Source organism: Fundulus heteroclitus, unplaced genomic scaffold, assembly GCF_011125445.2.
Source record: "Fundulus heteroclitus isolate FHET01 unplaced genomic scaffold, MU-UCD_Fhet_4.1 scaffold_64, whole genome shotgun sequence".
Taxonomy (NCBI): domain Eukaryota; kingdom Metazoa; phylum Chordata; class Actinopteri; order Cyprinodontiformes; family Fundulidae; genus Fundulus; species Fundulus heteroclitus.
The window spans coordinates 244,804-261,530 of record NW_023397077.1 but is presented as its reverse complement, the minus strand read 5'-3'; the positions used below and the strand labels follow the sequence as shown (position 1 = coordinate 261,530).

The following is a 16,727-nucleotide window of genomic DNA, read 5'->3' as shown; positions in this document are numbered from 1 at the left end:
AGAAATCCGTCATCTGACAAAGATCTAGTATTTACTAGAAAAAGCTGTTCCTATGTAACAGCGAGTGAGAATGCTAATCTGCCGAATGATTTGAGCAGAAGATGCAGAAGATCCCTGCAGAAGAGAAAAACTAGCTGAAAAAACATTGGAATCAAAGAAGAACCAATTTGAACACGAAAGGACAAAAGCTGAAGGATTAGGAGAATGTTATGAAAGAGCTAAACCAGTAGCAATAGTAGTAGTAGTAGTAGTATAAGTAGTAGCAGTAGTATCAGTTTTTGAAGAATCTGAAGAATTTTAAGAAATTTTTAGTAGTAGTAATAGTAGTAGTATCAGTAGTAGTAGTAGTAGTAGCAGTGGTATAATTTTTAGAAGAACTAGAAGGAATTTGAATAATTAGAAGGAATTTGCCAAAAACGCATAAAAAGTACAAATATTCAAAAAAGTATAAAACTTAGCACAACCATGAGATATAGCAGTAATATCGAGAATGAGCTGAACGTTTTGATCCCAAAATTGTTGAAATCAGGAAACATGAGTAAGATTTGAACTCACACTCTCAGCATGAAAGGCATGATCCTTAACCACTGTGCTAAGCAGCTTTTATACATACAGTGTCATACATAATGTGAAGAATTTGAAGGAATTTGCATTGATTTCAATGGGAACAACGAAAGAAACGCACAAAAAGTGAAATATTTTAAAAAGTTAGTATAACCATGAGATATAGCAGTCATGCCGGGAACAAGTCTAACGTTTTGATACCAAAAAAGTTTAAATCGGTATAAGTATGCGGGAGTAGTCAGATGCCGACGGAATAATAATAATAAAGAAAAACAGGAAAACAATCAGTGAGACTGCTGTATAGCATTCTCACTGTTTAATAATGCAGTTAGTTGTTTCAGTAAAGGTTTCAGCACCTTCATTAGAAAGTGTTAAATTTAGCTATAGGCCCGTTTGAACTACACTTTTTTTAACCGAGCCGAGACCAGTCCAAGTTTGGTAACCGAGATAACTGTCGTGTGTAAATGGTCAGCAGACTGAACTGAACCGCGCTAGACATAACCGGACCGTGCTAAATGCAGACCAGTTCCTGAGTAGGTCTTGGCCTGTTTTTTTTTATCCCGGTTATGTGATAACGAAGAGCGCATGAGCTGACCGCGTCATTCCCTTACAGTCAGCTGACTGTCCGCGGTGTTTCCGTCGTGTCTGGCTGCACGTCCCGATTCACACTCCATTCAGACAAATTTCAGACATTCATAATACTAGCTTTCTTACCGTGACACACGGTTTTCCAGAGATGATTCTGCTTAGCAGTGTGATAAACCTCAGCGTCTGTTGTTGTTTCCTGCATCTGTAAATCCTTGTTAGACGTTTGTTTGTCTTATCCACTTCCCAAAAGCCGACTCTGTCTAACCATAACATCCTGAATGTCAGCAGCTATTAATGCTGTTATATTTTCTCATTGCTCTTCAGGTGACCAAGTCTAACACCAACCCAGATGACCTTGGAGGATTAGCCAACCAACTGACCAATAATTTTGGAACTCTAGCAAATGAGGCCAAATATGCTGCTTTAACTGCAGAGAATGACGAGGTTAATAAATACTTCTGCTCACTGGCATGTTTTTTTTTTTTTTTCACACATTTCATGTCAAATCTTTAATTTCTTTATTCTACTGTTTTTTTCCTAGATTGGTTCTCACATTAAGAAGCAAGTGGGAGAGCTGGGTGTTACCTGCACAGGTCTGGTGACCAAAGCTGGTGCTCTGCAGTGCAGCCCCAATGACTCATTTACTAAGAAAGAACTGATTGAAACTGCTCGTAAAGTCTCAGAGAAGGTCAGACACAGTAATCTAACCAACTGTGGTTGTCAACATTATTTTAACATATTAATAGTCTCCATTCGATGATTCTTTTGTTTGCGATTTATAGTTTTAGCTTTTTACTTACTGTGCACTTACTATGTTTACTCTGACATCATTTTCCACTTCAACAATTGCTTTTATTTTTAGGTCTCTCATGTGCTGGCATCCCTTCAAGCCGGCAACCGTGGCACCCAGGCCTGTATTACAGCTGCAAGTGCTGTTTCTGGAATCATTGCTGATCTTGACACAACCATCATGTTCGCCACTGCTGGTACTCTTAATCGAGAGAATGCTGAAACGTTTGCTGATCACAGGTACCATCCACCATGTTTACATTTAGGAACCTCATAGTTTGAGTGTCATGAATGATTATGTCTTCATATTGTCTGATGCTTATAATATTACATCATTTGAAATGATTAATTAATCTAAGAACAAAACTAATACGATAAATACCATACCAATAACTCTTGCTTGGAAAGCCTATGTCTGTATGGCCTTACATTGGCTGAGGATCCAGCCATAATGCCTGAACATGGACATTTAATAGGAAAAACGACCTTTTCATTGCAGGAGTCTTGGGACAAGACAACCTGTCTCAACTTGTGACATAACTAGTAATTTTTTACCTTGTGTTTTTCAGAGAATGCATTCTGAAGACAGCCAAGGCTCTAGTGGAGGACACCAAGTTGCTGGTGTCTGGTGCTGGAGCCAGTCAAGAGAAACTGGCCCAGGCTGCCCAATCTTCAGTTTCCACCATAACTAAACTGGCTGATGTGGTCAAACTAGGAGCAGCCAGCCTAGGTGCTGAAGACCCTGAGACCCAGGTGGGCTTAGCAGAGTAGTCCAGATATTCTTTGGATGGCTGCGTGTTTTTCAGCTCCTAAGGTCGGACACGAAGACAGCCAAATGTGTCTAGCAGAGCGGATCATTTTAGATAAATCCGTTTTTGTTATTTTCCAAAATTCTTTGCTTGTTAAAATCTACTCCGAAAGTTAGTTGTACAGAACAGACAGATCTTTGGATCATGTCCAATAATAAGTAAATTACAGTTTAATCTGCATTAATGGTGATTTTTCTGTCCAAAAAGAAATCATAAACTGTAAATGAGATTAGAAAACTATGTTGTCATTTCCCATTTTTGCATTTAATATGTAGACAGACATCTATTCATTTCATTTGATCTTCTATAAATTATAACAAATATTCATATTAAGGTCAAACCTTCTCCTTGAGCAAAGACTTTGCTACACAGCCTGGCTTTCCATTCACAAGGGAAGCTTTACTTAGTCTTTTAAAAATTCATCCATCCATCCATCCATTTTCTAACACGTCCATCCCTTGTGGGGTCGCGAGGGGTGCCGGTGCCTATGTCCAGCTGTCAATGGGAGAGAGGCGGGGTTCACCCTGGGCAGGTCGCCAGTCTATCGCAGGGCAACACAGAGACAAACAGGAAAAAACAACCGTTCTCGTCCACACTCACACCTGAGAGGAGAGAGGCCAATTTACCTAACAGCCATGTTTTTTGGACTGTGGGAGGAAGTCGGAGTACCCGGAGAGAACCATGCATGGACAGGGAGAACATGCAGACTCCATGCAGAAAGACCCAGGGCAAGGCTACGACTGTTGCCTTCTTGCTGCAAGGCAACAGTGCTACCCATTGCACCACTGTGCAGCCACCTTTTAAAAATTCATGAAGGAAAATTTATAAGTTCGGTTTAACCAGCAGTAAAGGCTATTTTACTCAAGAATAGAACTCCGTAATTATCTTAAGTGGGGATTTACATCAGGAAGGAAAATGGCGACACCTATTGTCCACAAGAGAAAATGGAGAGAGCTCTTCTGGATACTGTCTAGTGATATATAATAAATTGCATCGTTTCTGAAAGATGTGTTCATATAAGTTTATTGCAAGACAGCTGAGACCAAAACCTCCATATTTCTATAAAGCAGATCAATTCTTCATTAAAACAAAGAAACAATAAGATGAGTGTTTATAAACCACGTGAATAACATGCTCAACATAAGAAAACATTTTTCTGGAAAGCTGCATGTGCTTAACATGGTGTGTGGAAAGAGAGACTGTATAGCGCTCTCTAATGTGCTTTGTCCTCTTCAGGTGGTCTTGATTAATGCAGTGAAGGATGTGGCCAAAGCTCTTGGTAACCTGATTAGTGCCACAAAGGCAGCTGCAGGTAAACCTCATGATGACCCCAGCATGCTCCAGCTTAAGAGTTCTGCTAAGGTAATATACAAAAGTCCCCATTACATGCGTCTCTGTCTATTTCTTTTGCTTTATCTAGTGATTATTCATAGAATGGTTTCAATTTGCTACATTAGCACTGCAATCCACCGTAAGCTTTGTTTATTGTTGCATCTATAGCTAGGCAACATTGTATGTTGCAACTTACCACCAGTCTAAGAGTACAAAAGCTCTGGAAAGCAAAGTCATCTAAACATTCAGTACTGCATTCTACTGAAAAAGAGCCCCAGGGTAAACATGAAGGTTTAAAGCAAGATTAGAAAAAGCTGTGTTACCATACAGGCCAAAAGAACATTGACATGCAGAGCATAAATGTATAACTCTTACCTTTGTCAACAAACTATATACTGGATTCAAGCTGAACTTTAGCTGATTAATGCACATATTGATATTTTGCAATGACTGTGATTCAGTATAGTGTGCCACTCTATACATTATTAACTCTGCTTAGTTGGTCTGTCCACTAAACGATACCTGAAAAAATATTCTATGCAGCTTTTAAATTTCATCAAAATTGTATGCAAAGTTACAGCTGGGCAATACGGCTTGAAAATAAAAACTCAGTTTATTCTACCAAATCTGATTAATCTTTTTTATTTATTTATTTATTTATTTATTTATTTAATAAAAACAAAATGCAGAAATGATTTATTAAAACTTGCATTTATTTTAAACATCCTGTCTGGGAGTTTACCTGAATTCTAAGTGAAACTAAATACAAGCTGTAAAATATGCTTGTGAAACAAGATGGCGGCCCTGCCATAGTAAGCAATGAAAATGAAACTAAATGTTTGCTGCTACTCTTTTACACAGTGAAACATCTAAGAACAGGCTTCGCTTCACTTGTGTAATTTCAGACTAACTTTATAAAATAAGTAAATTCATAAATGCAAATGTGGCCCACCTTAGGGTAAAAACGTTTCCTCTTTTGAATATTTTGACAATATGTTTTCTTGAACATAATATTTAACATTTCATGCCGTTACCAAAACATCCTCTACTTTCTGATGTATTGCAAAGTTTCATAGAAGCCCAAGAAGTACCGCCTACAGTCTAAATTTATAAAGAATCCACACCATCCAGTTTTGATATTCTAATTAGACGGTGATAAACACTGCAGTGGCCGCTGCCAGCCAGCGCTGCAATGCATGACTCCCAGTTATTCTTTTCAAACCCATTCTATTCACAAGTGTCTACAGTAATCTGTAGACTCATTCAAGTGAGATTCAGCCAATGCCTGTCAGAGGCATCAGTTGATAAAATGCACTGTGGAACTCTTTCATGTCCATTCTCCTGGTTGATTGTTTTACATTGCAGTTTGTGAAAACCAGCCTGATTTGTGGCCATGTTGCTTTACCTTCCTTCTGTAGGTGATGGTGACCAATGTGACATCTCTGCTGAAGACCGTAAAGGCAGTGGAGGATGAAGCCACAAAGGGTACCAGAGCTTTAGAGGCCACCATCGAGCACATCAAACAGGAGCTGACTGTAAGTCCTTATACATTTGGTTACATAAAGTGGGAGGCCAAAACCTTGCATTCAGTTGAAATTGCTCAAACATTTCTGTGAAATATAATGAATACATGGAAAATAAGAGAGTTTCTGACTATGCTGTTGGCACACAGGTGTTCTGCAGTTCGGATCCACCTCCAAAGACAACCACGCCAGAAGAGTTCATTCGCATGACAAAAGGAATCACTGTGGCAACTGCGAAAGCAGTGGCTGCTGGGAACTCCTGTCGCCAGGAAGATATCATTGCCACTGCTAACCTCAGCAGACGCGCCATTGCTGAGATGTTGCACTCCTGCAAGGTATACCTGATATTTATGTGCATAAGTCCTTCAAACCGTTACTGGGTCAATGCTGTTCAATGCAGTGGGTGAATATCCACCGGTCACTTCATTAGGTACACCTTGCAAGTTTGACTCCGAATTCTTCATGACTTAGATAAAGCGAGGTTTTAAAAAGCATCCTTCTGAAAGTTTGGTAATATTTTTACATGATGGCATCATCCAGTTGATGCAGATTTGTCAGTTGCACATCCATGAGGCAGTTTTCAATTCAATTGTTATTTATATAGCACAAATTCATGATACATGTCATCTCAAGGCACTTTACAAAATCAAATTATACAGATTGGTCGAAATGTTTCCTGTCTAAGGAAAGCTAAAATAGGAGAAATATGATCCCTCTTGTTGATTTTCATTAGAACTCTTGCTGCAGCATTTTGGATCAGCTGAAGACTTTGAATTGCATTTTGTGGACTTCCTGATAGTAAAGAATTACAATAGTCCAGCCTTGAAGTAACAAATGCATGGACTAGTTTTTTAGCATCACCCCTGCACAGATTGTTTCTAATTTTGGCAATATTCCTGAGGCGAAAAAAGGAAACTCTGGAAACCTGTTTAATATGGGATTTAAATGACATGTCTTGGTCAAAAATAACACCAAGATTTTTTTACTTAATTACCAGAGGCCAAGTTAATGCCATCCAGATTAAGTGATTAAGATGTTTATTTTTTGAGGACTCTGGTCCACAGATTACAACTTCTGTCTTGTCAGAATTTAAGTGCAGGAAATTTAAAATCATCCAGTTTTTGATGTCATCAAGACATGACTGCAGTCGAAGTAATTGATTGGATTCATCAGGATTTATGGATAAATATAGCTGAGTGTCATCAGCATAACCGTGGAAATTAATCCCATGCTGTCTGATAATTTTGCCAATCGGAAGCATATATATATAGTAAAGAGAATTGGTCCAAGGACTGAACCCTGTGGTACTCCACAAGTGACCCTAGAGTTTGAGGAAGATTTATTATTAACATGAACAAATTGGAATCTGTCCGACAGATAAGATTTAAACCAGCCTAATGCGTTCCCCTTAATCTCTACAGTATGCTCAAGTCTTTGTAGGAGAATATTGTGATCAACTGTGTCAAATGCAGCACTGAGATCTAACAGGACAAGTATAGACACAAGTCCATCATCTGAGGCCATTAGAATATCATTTGTGACCTTCACCAGAGCTGTTTCAGTGCTATGATGAGCTCTGAAGCCTGACTGAAACTCCTCAAGTAGGTCATTACTTTGCAGATGTTCACATAGTTGATTAGCAACTACTTTCTCAAGAATTTTAGATAAGAAAATAAGATTAGATATAGGTCTGTAATTTACTAACTCATCTTGATCAAGAGAAGGTTTCTTAAGCAAAGGTTTAATAACAGCTACTTTAAAAGCCTGCGGTACATATCCATTTACTAAGGATAAATTAATCATGTCTAAAATAGTGCCACTGATCAGAGGGAATACCTCCTTAAACAACTTGGTTGGGATTGGGTCTAACATACAGGTAGATGAAGCTAACATTTTAGATAGCTCAGAAAGCTCTCCTGCTTCTAAACGGTTCAGACACTGCACAGGTTCTAAAGATTCCTGCAGCACTGCCTCACTTACTGAGGATGAGGTAATCATGTTTGGGAGGATGCCAATTATTTTATTTTTAATTGAATCAATTTTATTTATGAAGAATCCCATTAAATCATTACTGCTAAGAGCTAAGGGAATGGATGGATCAATGGAGCTATAGGTTTGGCAACTGTACTGAAGAGAAATCGAGGATTATTTTTGTTCTACTCAGTTAATGATGAAAAATATGCTGCTCTAACTCTGCGAAGGGTCTTGTTATACAACAATACACTGTCCCTCCAGATTAGGTAGGATTCCTCTTGGTGTGTAGAGCGCCATTTTCTCTCCAATTTCCTAACATTGTGCTTCAAGGAACGCAGCTCTGAATTAAACCAGGGAGCCAGCTTCCTGTCAATAATCACCTTCTTTTTCAAGGGAGCTACATTGTCTAATGCAGAACGCAATGACAAAGTCACACCGTTAACAAAGACATCTATTTGTGAATGGGAAGAAACAACATTGCTGCTATCTGCAGGGCATTTCTGCAACACTGACGATATTAAAAGGGGGACAGACTCTTTAAAGTTTGATGCAGCATTGTCCGATAATAATCTACTATAATGGAACCCTCTTTTGGGGGTGGCGAACTCAGTTAGATTAAACTCAAATGTTATTTAAAAATTAACAGATAGACAGGGTTGTGAGGAAATACTGTTAATTCTTCACAATCAATGCCATATGTCAGCATAAGGTCTAAAGTATGGAGCCAAGAGTGCCTCGGTTTATGCACATTTTGAGCAAAACCAATTGAATCTAGGATAGTTTTAAAGGCTACACTAAGGTAATCACATTGTGTGTCAACATGAATGTTAAAATCACCCACTATAATAACCTTGCCAGTGTTTATCACCAAATCAGATAAGAAGTCTGACAACTGATCCAAAAACTGAGAGTAAGGGCCCGGTGGAAGATACAAAACAACAAACAGAAGAGGTTTTATTGCTTTGCAATTTGGATGAGGGAAACTGAGGCTTAAATGTTCAAAAGAACTGTAGTTATTAATTGGTCTGGGACTAATTAATAAATCAGACTGAAAGATGGTTGCCACTCCTCCTCTTCCCACAGATCTGGGAATGTGGACATTTAAATAAGTAGAAGGAGTTGACTCATTTAAACTAACATAGTCCTCTTGTAGCCAGGTTTCTGTGAGACAAAATAAATCAATCTGATTATCAGAAATCAATTCATTAACTAACAAAGTCTTTGGAGGGAGAGACCTTATATTTAATAGACCACATTTAATTATTTTATTTTTTGGTTCAAGGTGAGCCGTATTGATTTTTGTTAGATTTTTATGATTTGTTCCTTTTTAGATCAGTTTTTGATCTGTTAAGTTCAGGACACCACCTAGACAACCGGCGGTTGAATGACATGCGGCTAAACATGTCATCACTGGTCAGATCAGGCAGGGAACCAGAGAAAATTACGGAGTCCGACATTGTTTTAGCAAACTTACACACCGAAGCAACACCAACTTTAGTGACCTCCGATCGGCGTGACCGGGTGTCATTACCGCCAGCATGAATAACAATCTTACTGTATTTACACTTATCCTTAGCACTTATCCTTAGCAGTTTCAGGTAAGATCCTATGTCACCCTTTCTGGCCCCTGCAGGCATTTAACTATGGTACCTGGTGTCTCTAGTGCCACATTTCTGACTATAGAGCTCCCAATAATCAGGGTCGGCTTCTCAGCGGGTGTGTCGCTGAGGGGGGAAAATTTGTTAGAAACGCAGACTGGTTGGTGGTGACCTGGGGGCTGAAATCTAGAGCTATGCTTCCTACGAACCGTCACCCAGCCGGCCTGGTTACCCGGCTGCTCGGGTGCTGCTGGAGGACCGCTACGTGAAGTTACTCTATGTGGCTCCGCGCAAGCAAAGGGGTGGCTATCAGCTGGTTTTTCCATAGTACAGAGCCAGGTCTCCAATTCTGACACCCTCGCCTCCAAAGCTACAAAAACACTACATTTATTATATGTACCATTATCACTAAAGGAGGCAGAGAAATAACTAAACATCTGACACAGAGAGCAGGAGATAAGGGGAGACTTAGACAGAGACGGAGAAGCGGAGGAGAGAGTAAGGGGGGAAGCCATTGTGGAGCAAAAGCTAGGCTAGGCTAAAGCTAAGCTAGCGCCCTTATACCACGGCAAAAAAGCAAACCGTGTGAAACACGAGGAGTACCCAAGTGCGATGTGCAGCTACAGAGAATGTTTTAAAAGTGCTTATGTGTTAAAAATAAATGTTTTTATAGCAAAGAGATTAAAGATAAAAGTAAGAGTCTGGAACAACAGACAGTAGTTCATACTGTGAAAACAGGAAGTGACACAATACGCCTTACCGCAAACAGGAAGTGACAAGCCTCAACAGTTGGGGCCTCAATGGCAGCCTAGTGCCATCCTTAAAACATATATTTTAAGTGCAGCGCTGGTCATTTTATGCTGTTGCTTAGCAACCTATTTTTTAGATGCAGAACACACAAACACTGAATTCAAACTCAATCCTTTATTCAACCAATTTTTTACCAAAATGCAAATTTAAAAAAAAGAAAAAAGAACACGTGCTCTCTGAACTCTTTGAAGGGGGTTGAGCTTGGTGACGGAGTGTTTAATGGGTCTGATTGTAATTGGTTGGGAGGATGTAATGACTGTAAAATTAACCTACATGGCTAAAATGTATAAGGAAGGAAAACTCTATTAAACATTTTATTGACAGTTTTTTATCATTGATATACGTCTATCGATAGATATATATTGTTATTGAATTATCGTCCATCCCTACTATAAGCTTTGTCAAAGAGGAAAGTTTTAAGCAAAGGAGCTTTTTAACCACCTCTGTGACGTCAGCACCAGAGATGGGAGAATCCGACCTGCTGTCCCCAGACTCTGCTTCCTCAATTGAAGACACGTTGGTGGGCTCGAGGAGGTCTTCGAAGTATTCTGCCCACTGACGCACGATGTCCCAAGTCGAGGTCAGCAGCACATCACCCCCACTATAAACAGTGTGTGTACTGCACTGCTTCCCCCTCCTGAGACGCCGGATAGTGGACCAGAATCGCCTCGAAGCCATACGGAAATCTTTGTCCATGGTCTCTCCAAACTCTTCCCAAGCCTGAGTTTTTGCCTCAGAAACCAGCCGAGCCACCTGCCGCTTTGGCCTGCTGGTACACATGAGCTGCTTCCGGAGTCCCACAAGCCAATAAAGCCCGATGGGACTCCTCCTTCAGCTTGACAGCTTCCCTCACCACTGGTGTACACCAGCGCGTTCAAGGGTTGCCAACCTACATGCACCGACAACCTTGTGGCCACAGCTCCGACGAGCCGGCTCAACAATAGAGGCACAGAACATGGTCCACTCAGACATGATGTCCCCCACCTCCCTCAGGACATGTTCAAAGCTCTCCCGGATGTAGGAGTTAAAGCTCCGTCTCACGGGGGACTCTGCCAGACGTTCCCAGCAAACCCTCTCAAACGTTTGGGCCTGCCAGGTCTGACCCGCTTCCTCCCCCACCATCGGAGCCAACTCACCACCAGGTAGCAGGTCAGATAAAACAACAAAAAAGTTGATTATTGAAATACGGCCTAGGGTGTCCTGGTGCCAAGAGCATATATGGACACCCTTATGCTTGAACATGGTGTTTGTTATGGACAATCCATGACGTGCACAGAAGTCCAACAACAGAACACCGCTTGGGTTCAGATCAGGTGGACCGTTCCTCCCAACCACGCCCCTCCAGGTCCCACTGTCATTGCCCACGTGAGCGTTGAAGTCCCCCAGCAGATCAAGGGGGTCCCCAGGAGGGGCACTCTCCAGTACCCCCTCCAAGGACTCCAGAAAGGGTGGGTAATCTGAACTGCTGCTTGGCGCATAAGCACAAACAGTCAGAACCCGTCCCTCCACACATATGCGGAGGGAGGCCACCCTCTCGTTGACTGGGGTAAACCCCAACGTACAGGCACCTAGATAAGGGGCAACAAGTATGCCGACTCCTGCTCAGCGCCTCTTACCAGGGGCAACTCCAGAGTGGAAGTGGTCCAGCCCTTCTCAAGGACACTGGTGAGCCCATTGGAAGGGGGACCCATGCCTCCTCTTTGGGCTGTGCCCGGCCAGGCTCCATGGGTAAAAGCCCGGCAACCAGATTGTGGCTGATCCCTCGCACCCCAGTCACAGACCATTTCAATCACTTCCCTCTGACAGGCGGCTGCGGTCCATCAGGACCACAACCTCAAGCCACAAGAACAGTTTCTTCTCATCTGCTACCAGCCTTATCAACAAGGCCAAGAGCCGCCCGTGAAACTGGTCACTGTCTCTCTCCCCCTTTCAGGAGCCGCCCGTGAAACTGGTCACTGTCTCTCTCCCCCTTTCAGGACTTACAAGCTTCAGTTTATTGAGTGTATATAGATTCTGTATATATATATATATATCCATTTTATTAAATTTTTTTGTCTGCACCATCAACACCAAGTCAAATTCCTTGTAAGTGCAAACCTACTTGGCAATAAACTTGATTCTGATTCTGATAGCATAGCTCTTAGGGTCACTGGGGCATTCAGACCCCTCCACCACGACAAGGTGGCAGCCCAGGGGAGGGGCCAGAGTGAGTTACTGACGTATAAATTAAAAAAAAGTAAAATAACGTGGCTATACACCTTTTAAAATATGTGATTGACATTTAAGAAAGTGCTGCTCTGTTTTTATATTGTCTTTGATGGCAGACAGGGAAGCTTATTTTAGGTTTTTGGCTTTGGCCTCACATTTACCTGTGTCGTACCATAGACAGCAAGTGAAACTGGAGAGCACCTAGCTACATATAACCATTATATCATTAGTTTCTTCTAAAAAAAAAAGTCCTCATTTATTGAAATGTATATTTTTCTTTGCTCTTCAGGAAGCTGCCTATCACCCAGAGGTCAGCAAGGACGTCCAGATGCGTGCTTTACGCTTTGGCAACGAATGTGCCTCTGGCTATTTGGGACTGCTAGAACATGTCCTGGTGGTAAGATGAGATTCTCATTCTTTTAACTGTTTCTGTTTTGGAATTGGTTTTGAACACAAGATATGTTGGGGGAGCTCTGTCACCAGGCAGAAGAGAGCTGCCTATGTGTCCAGCTACTCTATTGTGCAGAGATTTTTTTTCCAGAATTTAATTGGCTGCCATTCAATGTCTGCAGCTTAACCAAAACTTAAAGTAACTCTAGGTGGATTGAATGCTTTCTGCAAGCATCCTCAAATGAATTTCTATCGGTGTATATTATTCCACTTGTTGCCACTTCTGCTTTTAAACCAGGACCATTTGTCCATGCCTTGATTCTCTTTTTTGTGTTCATTACAGGTAGTCACACAAGTTACTCCAAATTAGTTCTAATCCAGTGAATTTAAAATTAGATATTTTTTGAAGCATCATCTAAATCATCCTGTCATTTGCTTTTGGTAAAAAGAACAGTAGAGATAAAGGAATTAGAGCTATAATAAAATTGTTTAAAAAAGGAGAAGGGGTCTGAGGGCTATGGATACTCTTGAGGTCTAAACAGTTGTTTAATAGATAATAGAGCGTTCTTGGTTGACACAGGTTACAAATTTAAACTTCTCTAAACATATCTCAGCAAAATGCTGCTGCTGTCTCTGGGTCCTTTTGATTTTACGAATCAAAACATAATAAATATGTTTTTTACAGGGCTTTAAAATAGGTAACTTTTACCCTCGTATAGAAGCGTACACAATAGATTCACCAACTTTGTAACTTAGCCCATGTTCCACACCCTAAGAGCAATAATTCACAATGTCTAACTTTATTTCCTCTCCCATCTTGGAAAGGATTCTTGTACCATTGTTTTTTCCCCCCACATTGTTAATTGCTTGAATAACGCAGACAAAACAATCTTTGGCTATTGGACAGATGAACTCACATTAGATTGTATAATCAGTTATTATACAGAGTTTATTAATAATTTCAGTAAGTGCAAGATATCCAGATCCTCCCTCTTGGTGCTATACGTTTGTGCTGAATGATGTGTTGAGTGTTCTTTAATTATGGTGTTGTGAATTTTGGCCCTGTATCTTTAAGCTGGTCTATTGGACCAGAATATACAGAAATCTTATGCTTCATTCAAATGTAGATTAGCATACCTGCACATTTGAATGATCTTTTAATTCAATTGAATTCAATTTTATTTATATAATGCCAATTCATGAAACATGTCATCTCGAGGCACTTTACAAAGTCAAGTTCAATCATATTATACAGATTGGGTCAGATTATACACATTGATGCAATCAACTGGTTTCCTTATATATAGGAACATTTTTGACCAAAGTTCCGACAAGCAGCATTTACTCCTGGAGAAGCGTAGAGCCACAGGGAGAGTCGTCTGCATTGTCCATGGCTTTGCTGCATTCCCTCATACTGAGCAAGCATAAAGCGACAGCGGAAAGAAAAACCACCCATTAGCAGGAAGGAAAAACCTCCAGCAGAACCGGGCTCAGTATGAACGGTCATCTGCCTCGACCGACTGGGGGTTACAGAAGACAGAGCAGAGAGACAACAAGACAGACAAACAAGCACAGAAGCACACATTGATCCAGTAATCTGTTCTACATTAGATGGTAATAGCAGGTGATCTGTCATCTCTGGATGATGTCACAGTTAACAGAACGCCAGACCAGGTGTACCTACTATGAAGATAAGAGAGAGAACAGAAAGTTAAAGCAGAAATGACAACACGTAATGCATAATTGAAGAACAGTAGAACTCTATAGAGTGAGAAAATTAGATCCTGATATACTCCAGTAACCTAAGCCTATAGCATTAAAATTATAAAGGTAGCTCAGCGTAACATGAGCCACTCTAGTTATAAGCTTTGTCAAAAAGGAGATTTTAAGATTATTCTTAAAAGTAGACAGGGTGTCTGCCTCACGGACCAAAACTGGGAGTTGCTTCCACAGGAGAGGAGCCTGATAGCTAAAGGATCTGCCTCCCATTCTACTTTTACAGACTCTAGGAACCACCAGCAGACCTGCAGTCTGAGAGCGAAGTGCTCTGTTAGGAACATACGGCGTAATCAGAGCTCTGATATATGATGGAGCTTGATTATTAAGGGCTTTATACGTTAGAAGAAGAATTTTAAATTCTATTCTTGATTTAACAGGAAGCCAATGAAGGGAAGCTAAAATTGGAGAAATATGATCCCGCTTGTTGATTTTCATCAGAACTCTTGCCGCAGCATTTTGGATCAGCTGCATGGACCAGTTTTTCAGCATCACTCCTGGACAGAATGTTTCTAATTTTGGCGATATTCCGGAGGTGAAAAAAGGAAACTCTGGAAACCTGTTTAATATGGGATTTAAATTACATGTCTTGGTCAAAAATAACACCAAGATTTTTTACTTTATTACCAGAGGCCAAGTTAATGCCACCCAGATGAAGTGATTGGTTAAGAAGTTTATTTTTTGAGGACTCTGGCCCAAAGATTAAAACTTCAGTTCTTCCATATCCATTTACTAAGGATAGATTAATCATGCCTAAAATGGGGGCATGATTCAAAGGGAATACTTCCTTAAATAGCTTGGTTGGGATTGAGTCTAGCATACAGGTTAAAGGTTTAGATGAAGCTACAATTTTAGATAACTGAGAAAGCTCTACTGGGTGTAAACATTTCAGATAGCAATTAGGTTCTAAAGATACTTACAATGCTGCCTCATTTACTGAGGAAGAATGCCAATGATTTTATATTTAATTTCCCTGTGGGATTAATAAAGTATTTTGTTATTTGAATAGCAATTGAATTATTTTTAATATAATCTATTTTATTTATGAAGAATTGCATAAAGTCATTACTGCAGAGAGCTTGGGGAATGGATGGATCAACAGAGCTATGGCTCTGGGTAAGTTTGGCAACTGTACCACAGAGAAACCTAGGATTATTTTTTTGTCCTCTATTCATGATGAAAAATATGCTGCTCTAATGCTGCAAAGGGTTTTTTTCATACAACGGTAAATTGTTTTTCCAGATTAGGTGGGATTCCTCTAAATGTGTAGAGCGCCATTTTCTCTCCCAACTTCCTAAAGTTGTGCTTCAAAGAACACAGCTCTACATTAAACCAGGAAGCCAGCTTCCTATGAATAATCACCTTGTTATTCAAGGGGGCTACGTTGTGTAATGCAAAACGCAACGAGGAAGTTAAACTGTCAACAAAAGTGTCAATTTGTGAATGGGAAGAAACACCAGTGCTGCCATCTGCTGGGTATTTCTGTTTTAAATGGGGAACAGACTTATTAATGTTTGATACAGCATTATCTGAAGATTATGTCTTTGGAGGGAGAGACCTTAAATTTAGTAAACCAATTGTTTTATTTTTTGGTTCAAGTTGAGTCATATTGGTTTTCATATCACTGTCAACAGGGTTATAGGTATCCCCTCTCTTTCCCATCTCCCTCTCCCTCCACAGTCAAACTCAATACTATAAAAAATCAACTCTAATAGCTCTGTAGGTTCCAGACTAGTAGGACCTAACAGCGTAATTAACCCAGGATGCATTGCGCAGGTGAAAAAAGTAGCAACTTCCATGGGTGAAATATAACAAAGAAACTACAATTTTTAAAGTAATTATAAGTTTTTATGTATCACAAACAGCAATTTTTAAGTTACTGTATTTTTCGGACTATAAGGTGCACTTAAAATCCTTAACTTTTCTCAGGAATTGATGATGCACCTTATAATCCAGTGTGACTATATATATATATATATATATATATATATATATATATATATATATATATATATATATATATATATATATATATATGATTACCATTGTGCTTGCAGACCGATTTTATATGCACTCAAAAATCTGTTAAAATGTGTAAGTACAACTTTGGTTAGCGACAAAGCCACTCCACTCAATGGATATTTGGAGCATTACGGTACACTGTGTCACTACCTGATCAGACCCCTGAGCTGTCTACAAGACTGCCTGACTGTAATGTCTAAACTAGAAAGGCCTCCACATACTTGGGCGTAGTTCACTCCACGGAGGTCTGCGTGTACTTGAAGCGTACTCAAGGCGGACTGTGCTCATACATATACGTGCAGAACTCAATTTTTATGACCGCGTACACTGTAATCTGCTTGGAG

The 16,727-nt window shown here is 40.1% G+C and overlaps 1 protein-coding gene across 1 annotated transcript in view; it reads left to right on the top strand.

The window, feature by feature from the left end:
- The window catches only part of tln1 (talin 1), a 153,233-nt gene that overhangs the window by 114,404 nt on the left and 22,102 nt on the right, over positions 1–16,727 (top strand). Inside the window, exons 43-50 of the mRNA XM_036133598.1 lie at positions 1,477–1,596; positions 1,694–1,840; positions 2,015–2,181; positions 2,511–2,694; positions 3,987–4,112; positions 5,501–5,617; positions 5,755–5,940; positions 12,485–12,592. Coding sequence (XP_035989491.1) covers positions 1,477–1,596; positions 1,694–1,840; positions 2,015–2,181; positions 2,511–2,694; positions 3,987–4,112; positions 5,501–5,617; positions 5,755–5,940; positions 12,485–12,592 — 1,155 coding nt within the window. The remainder of the gene's footprint in view (positions 1–1,476; positions 1,597–1,693; positions 1,841–2,014; positions 2,182–2,510; positions 2,695–3,986; positions 4,113–5,500; positions 5,618–5,754; positions 5,941–12,484; positions 12,593–16,727) is intronic.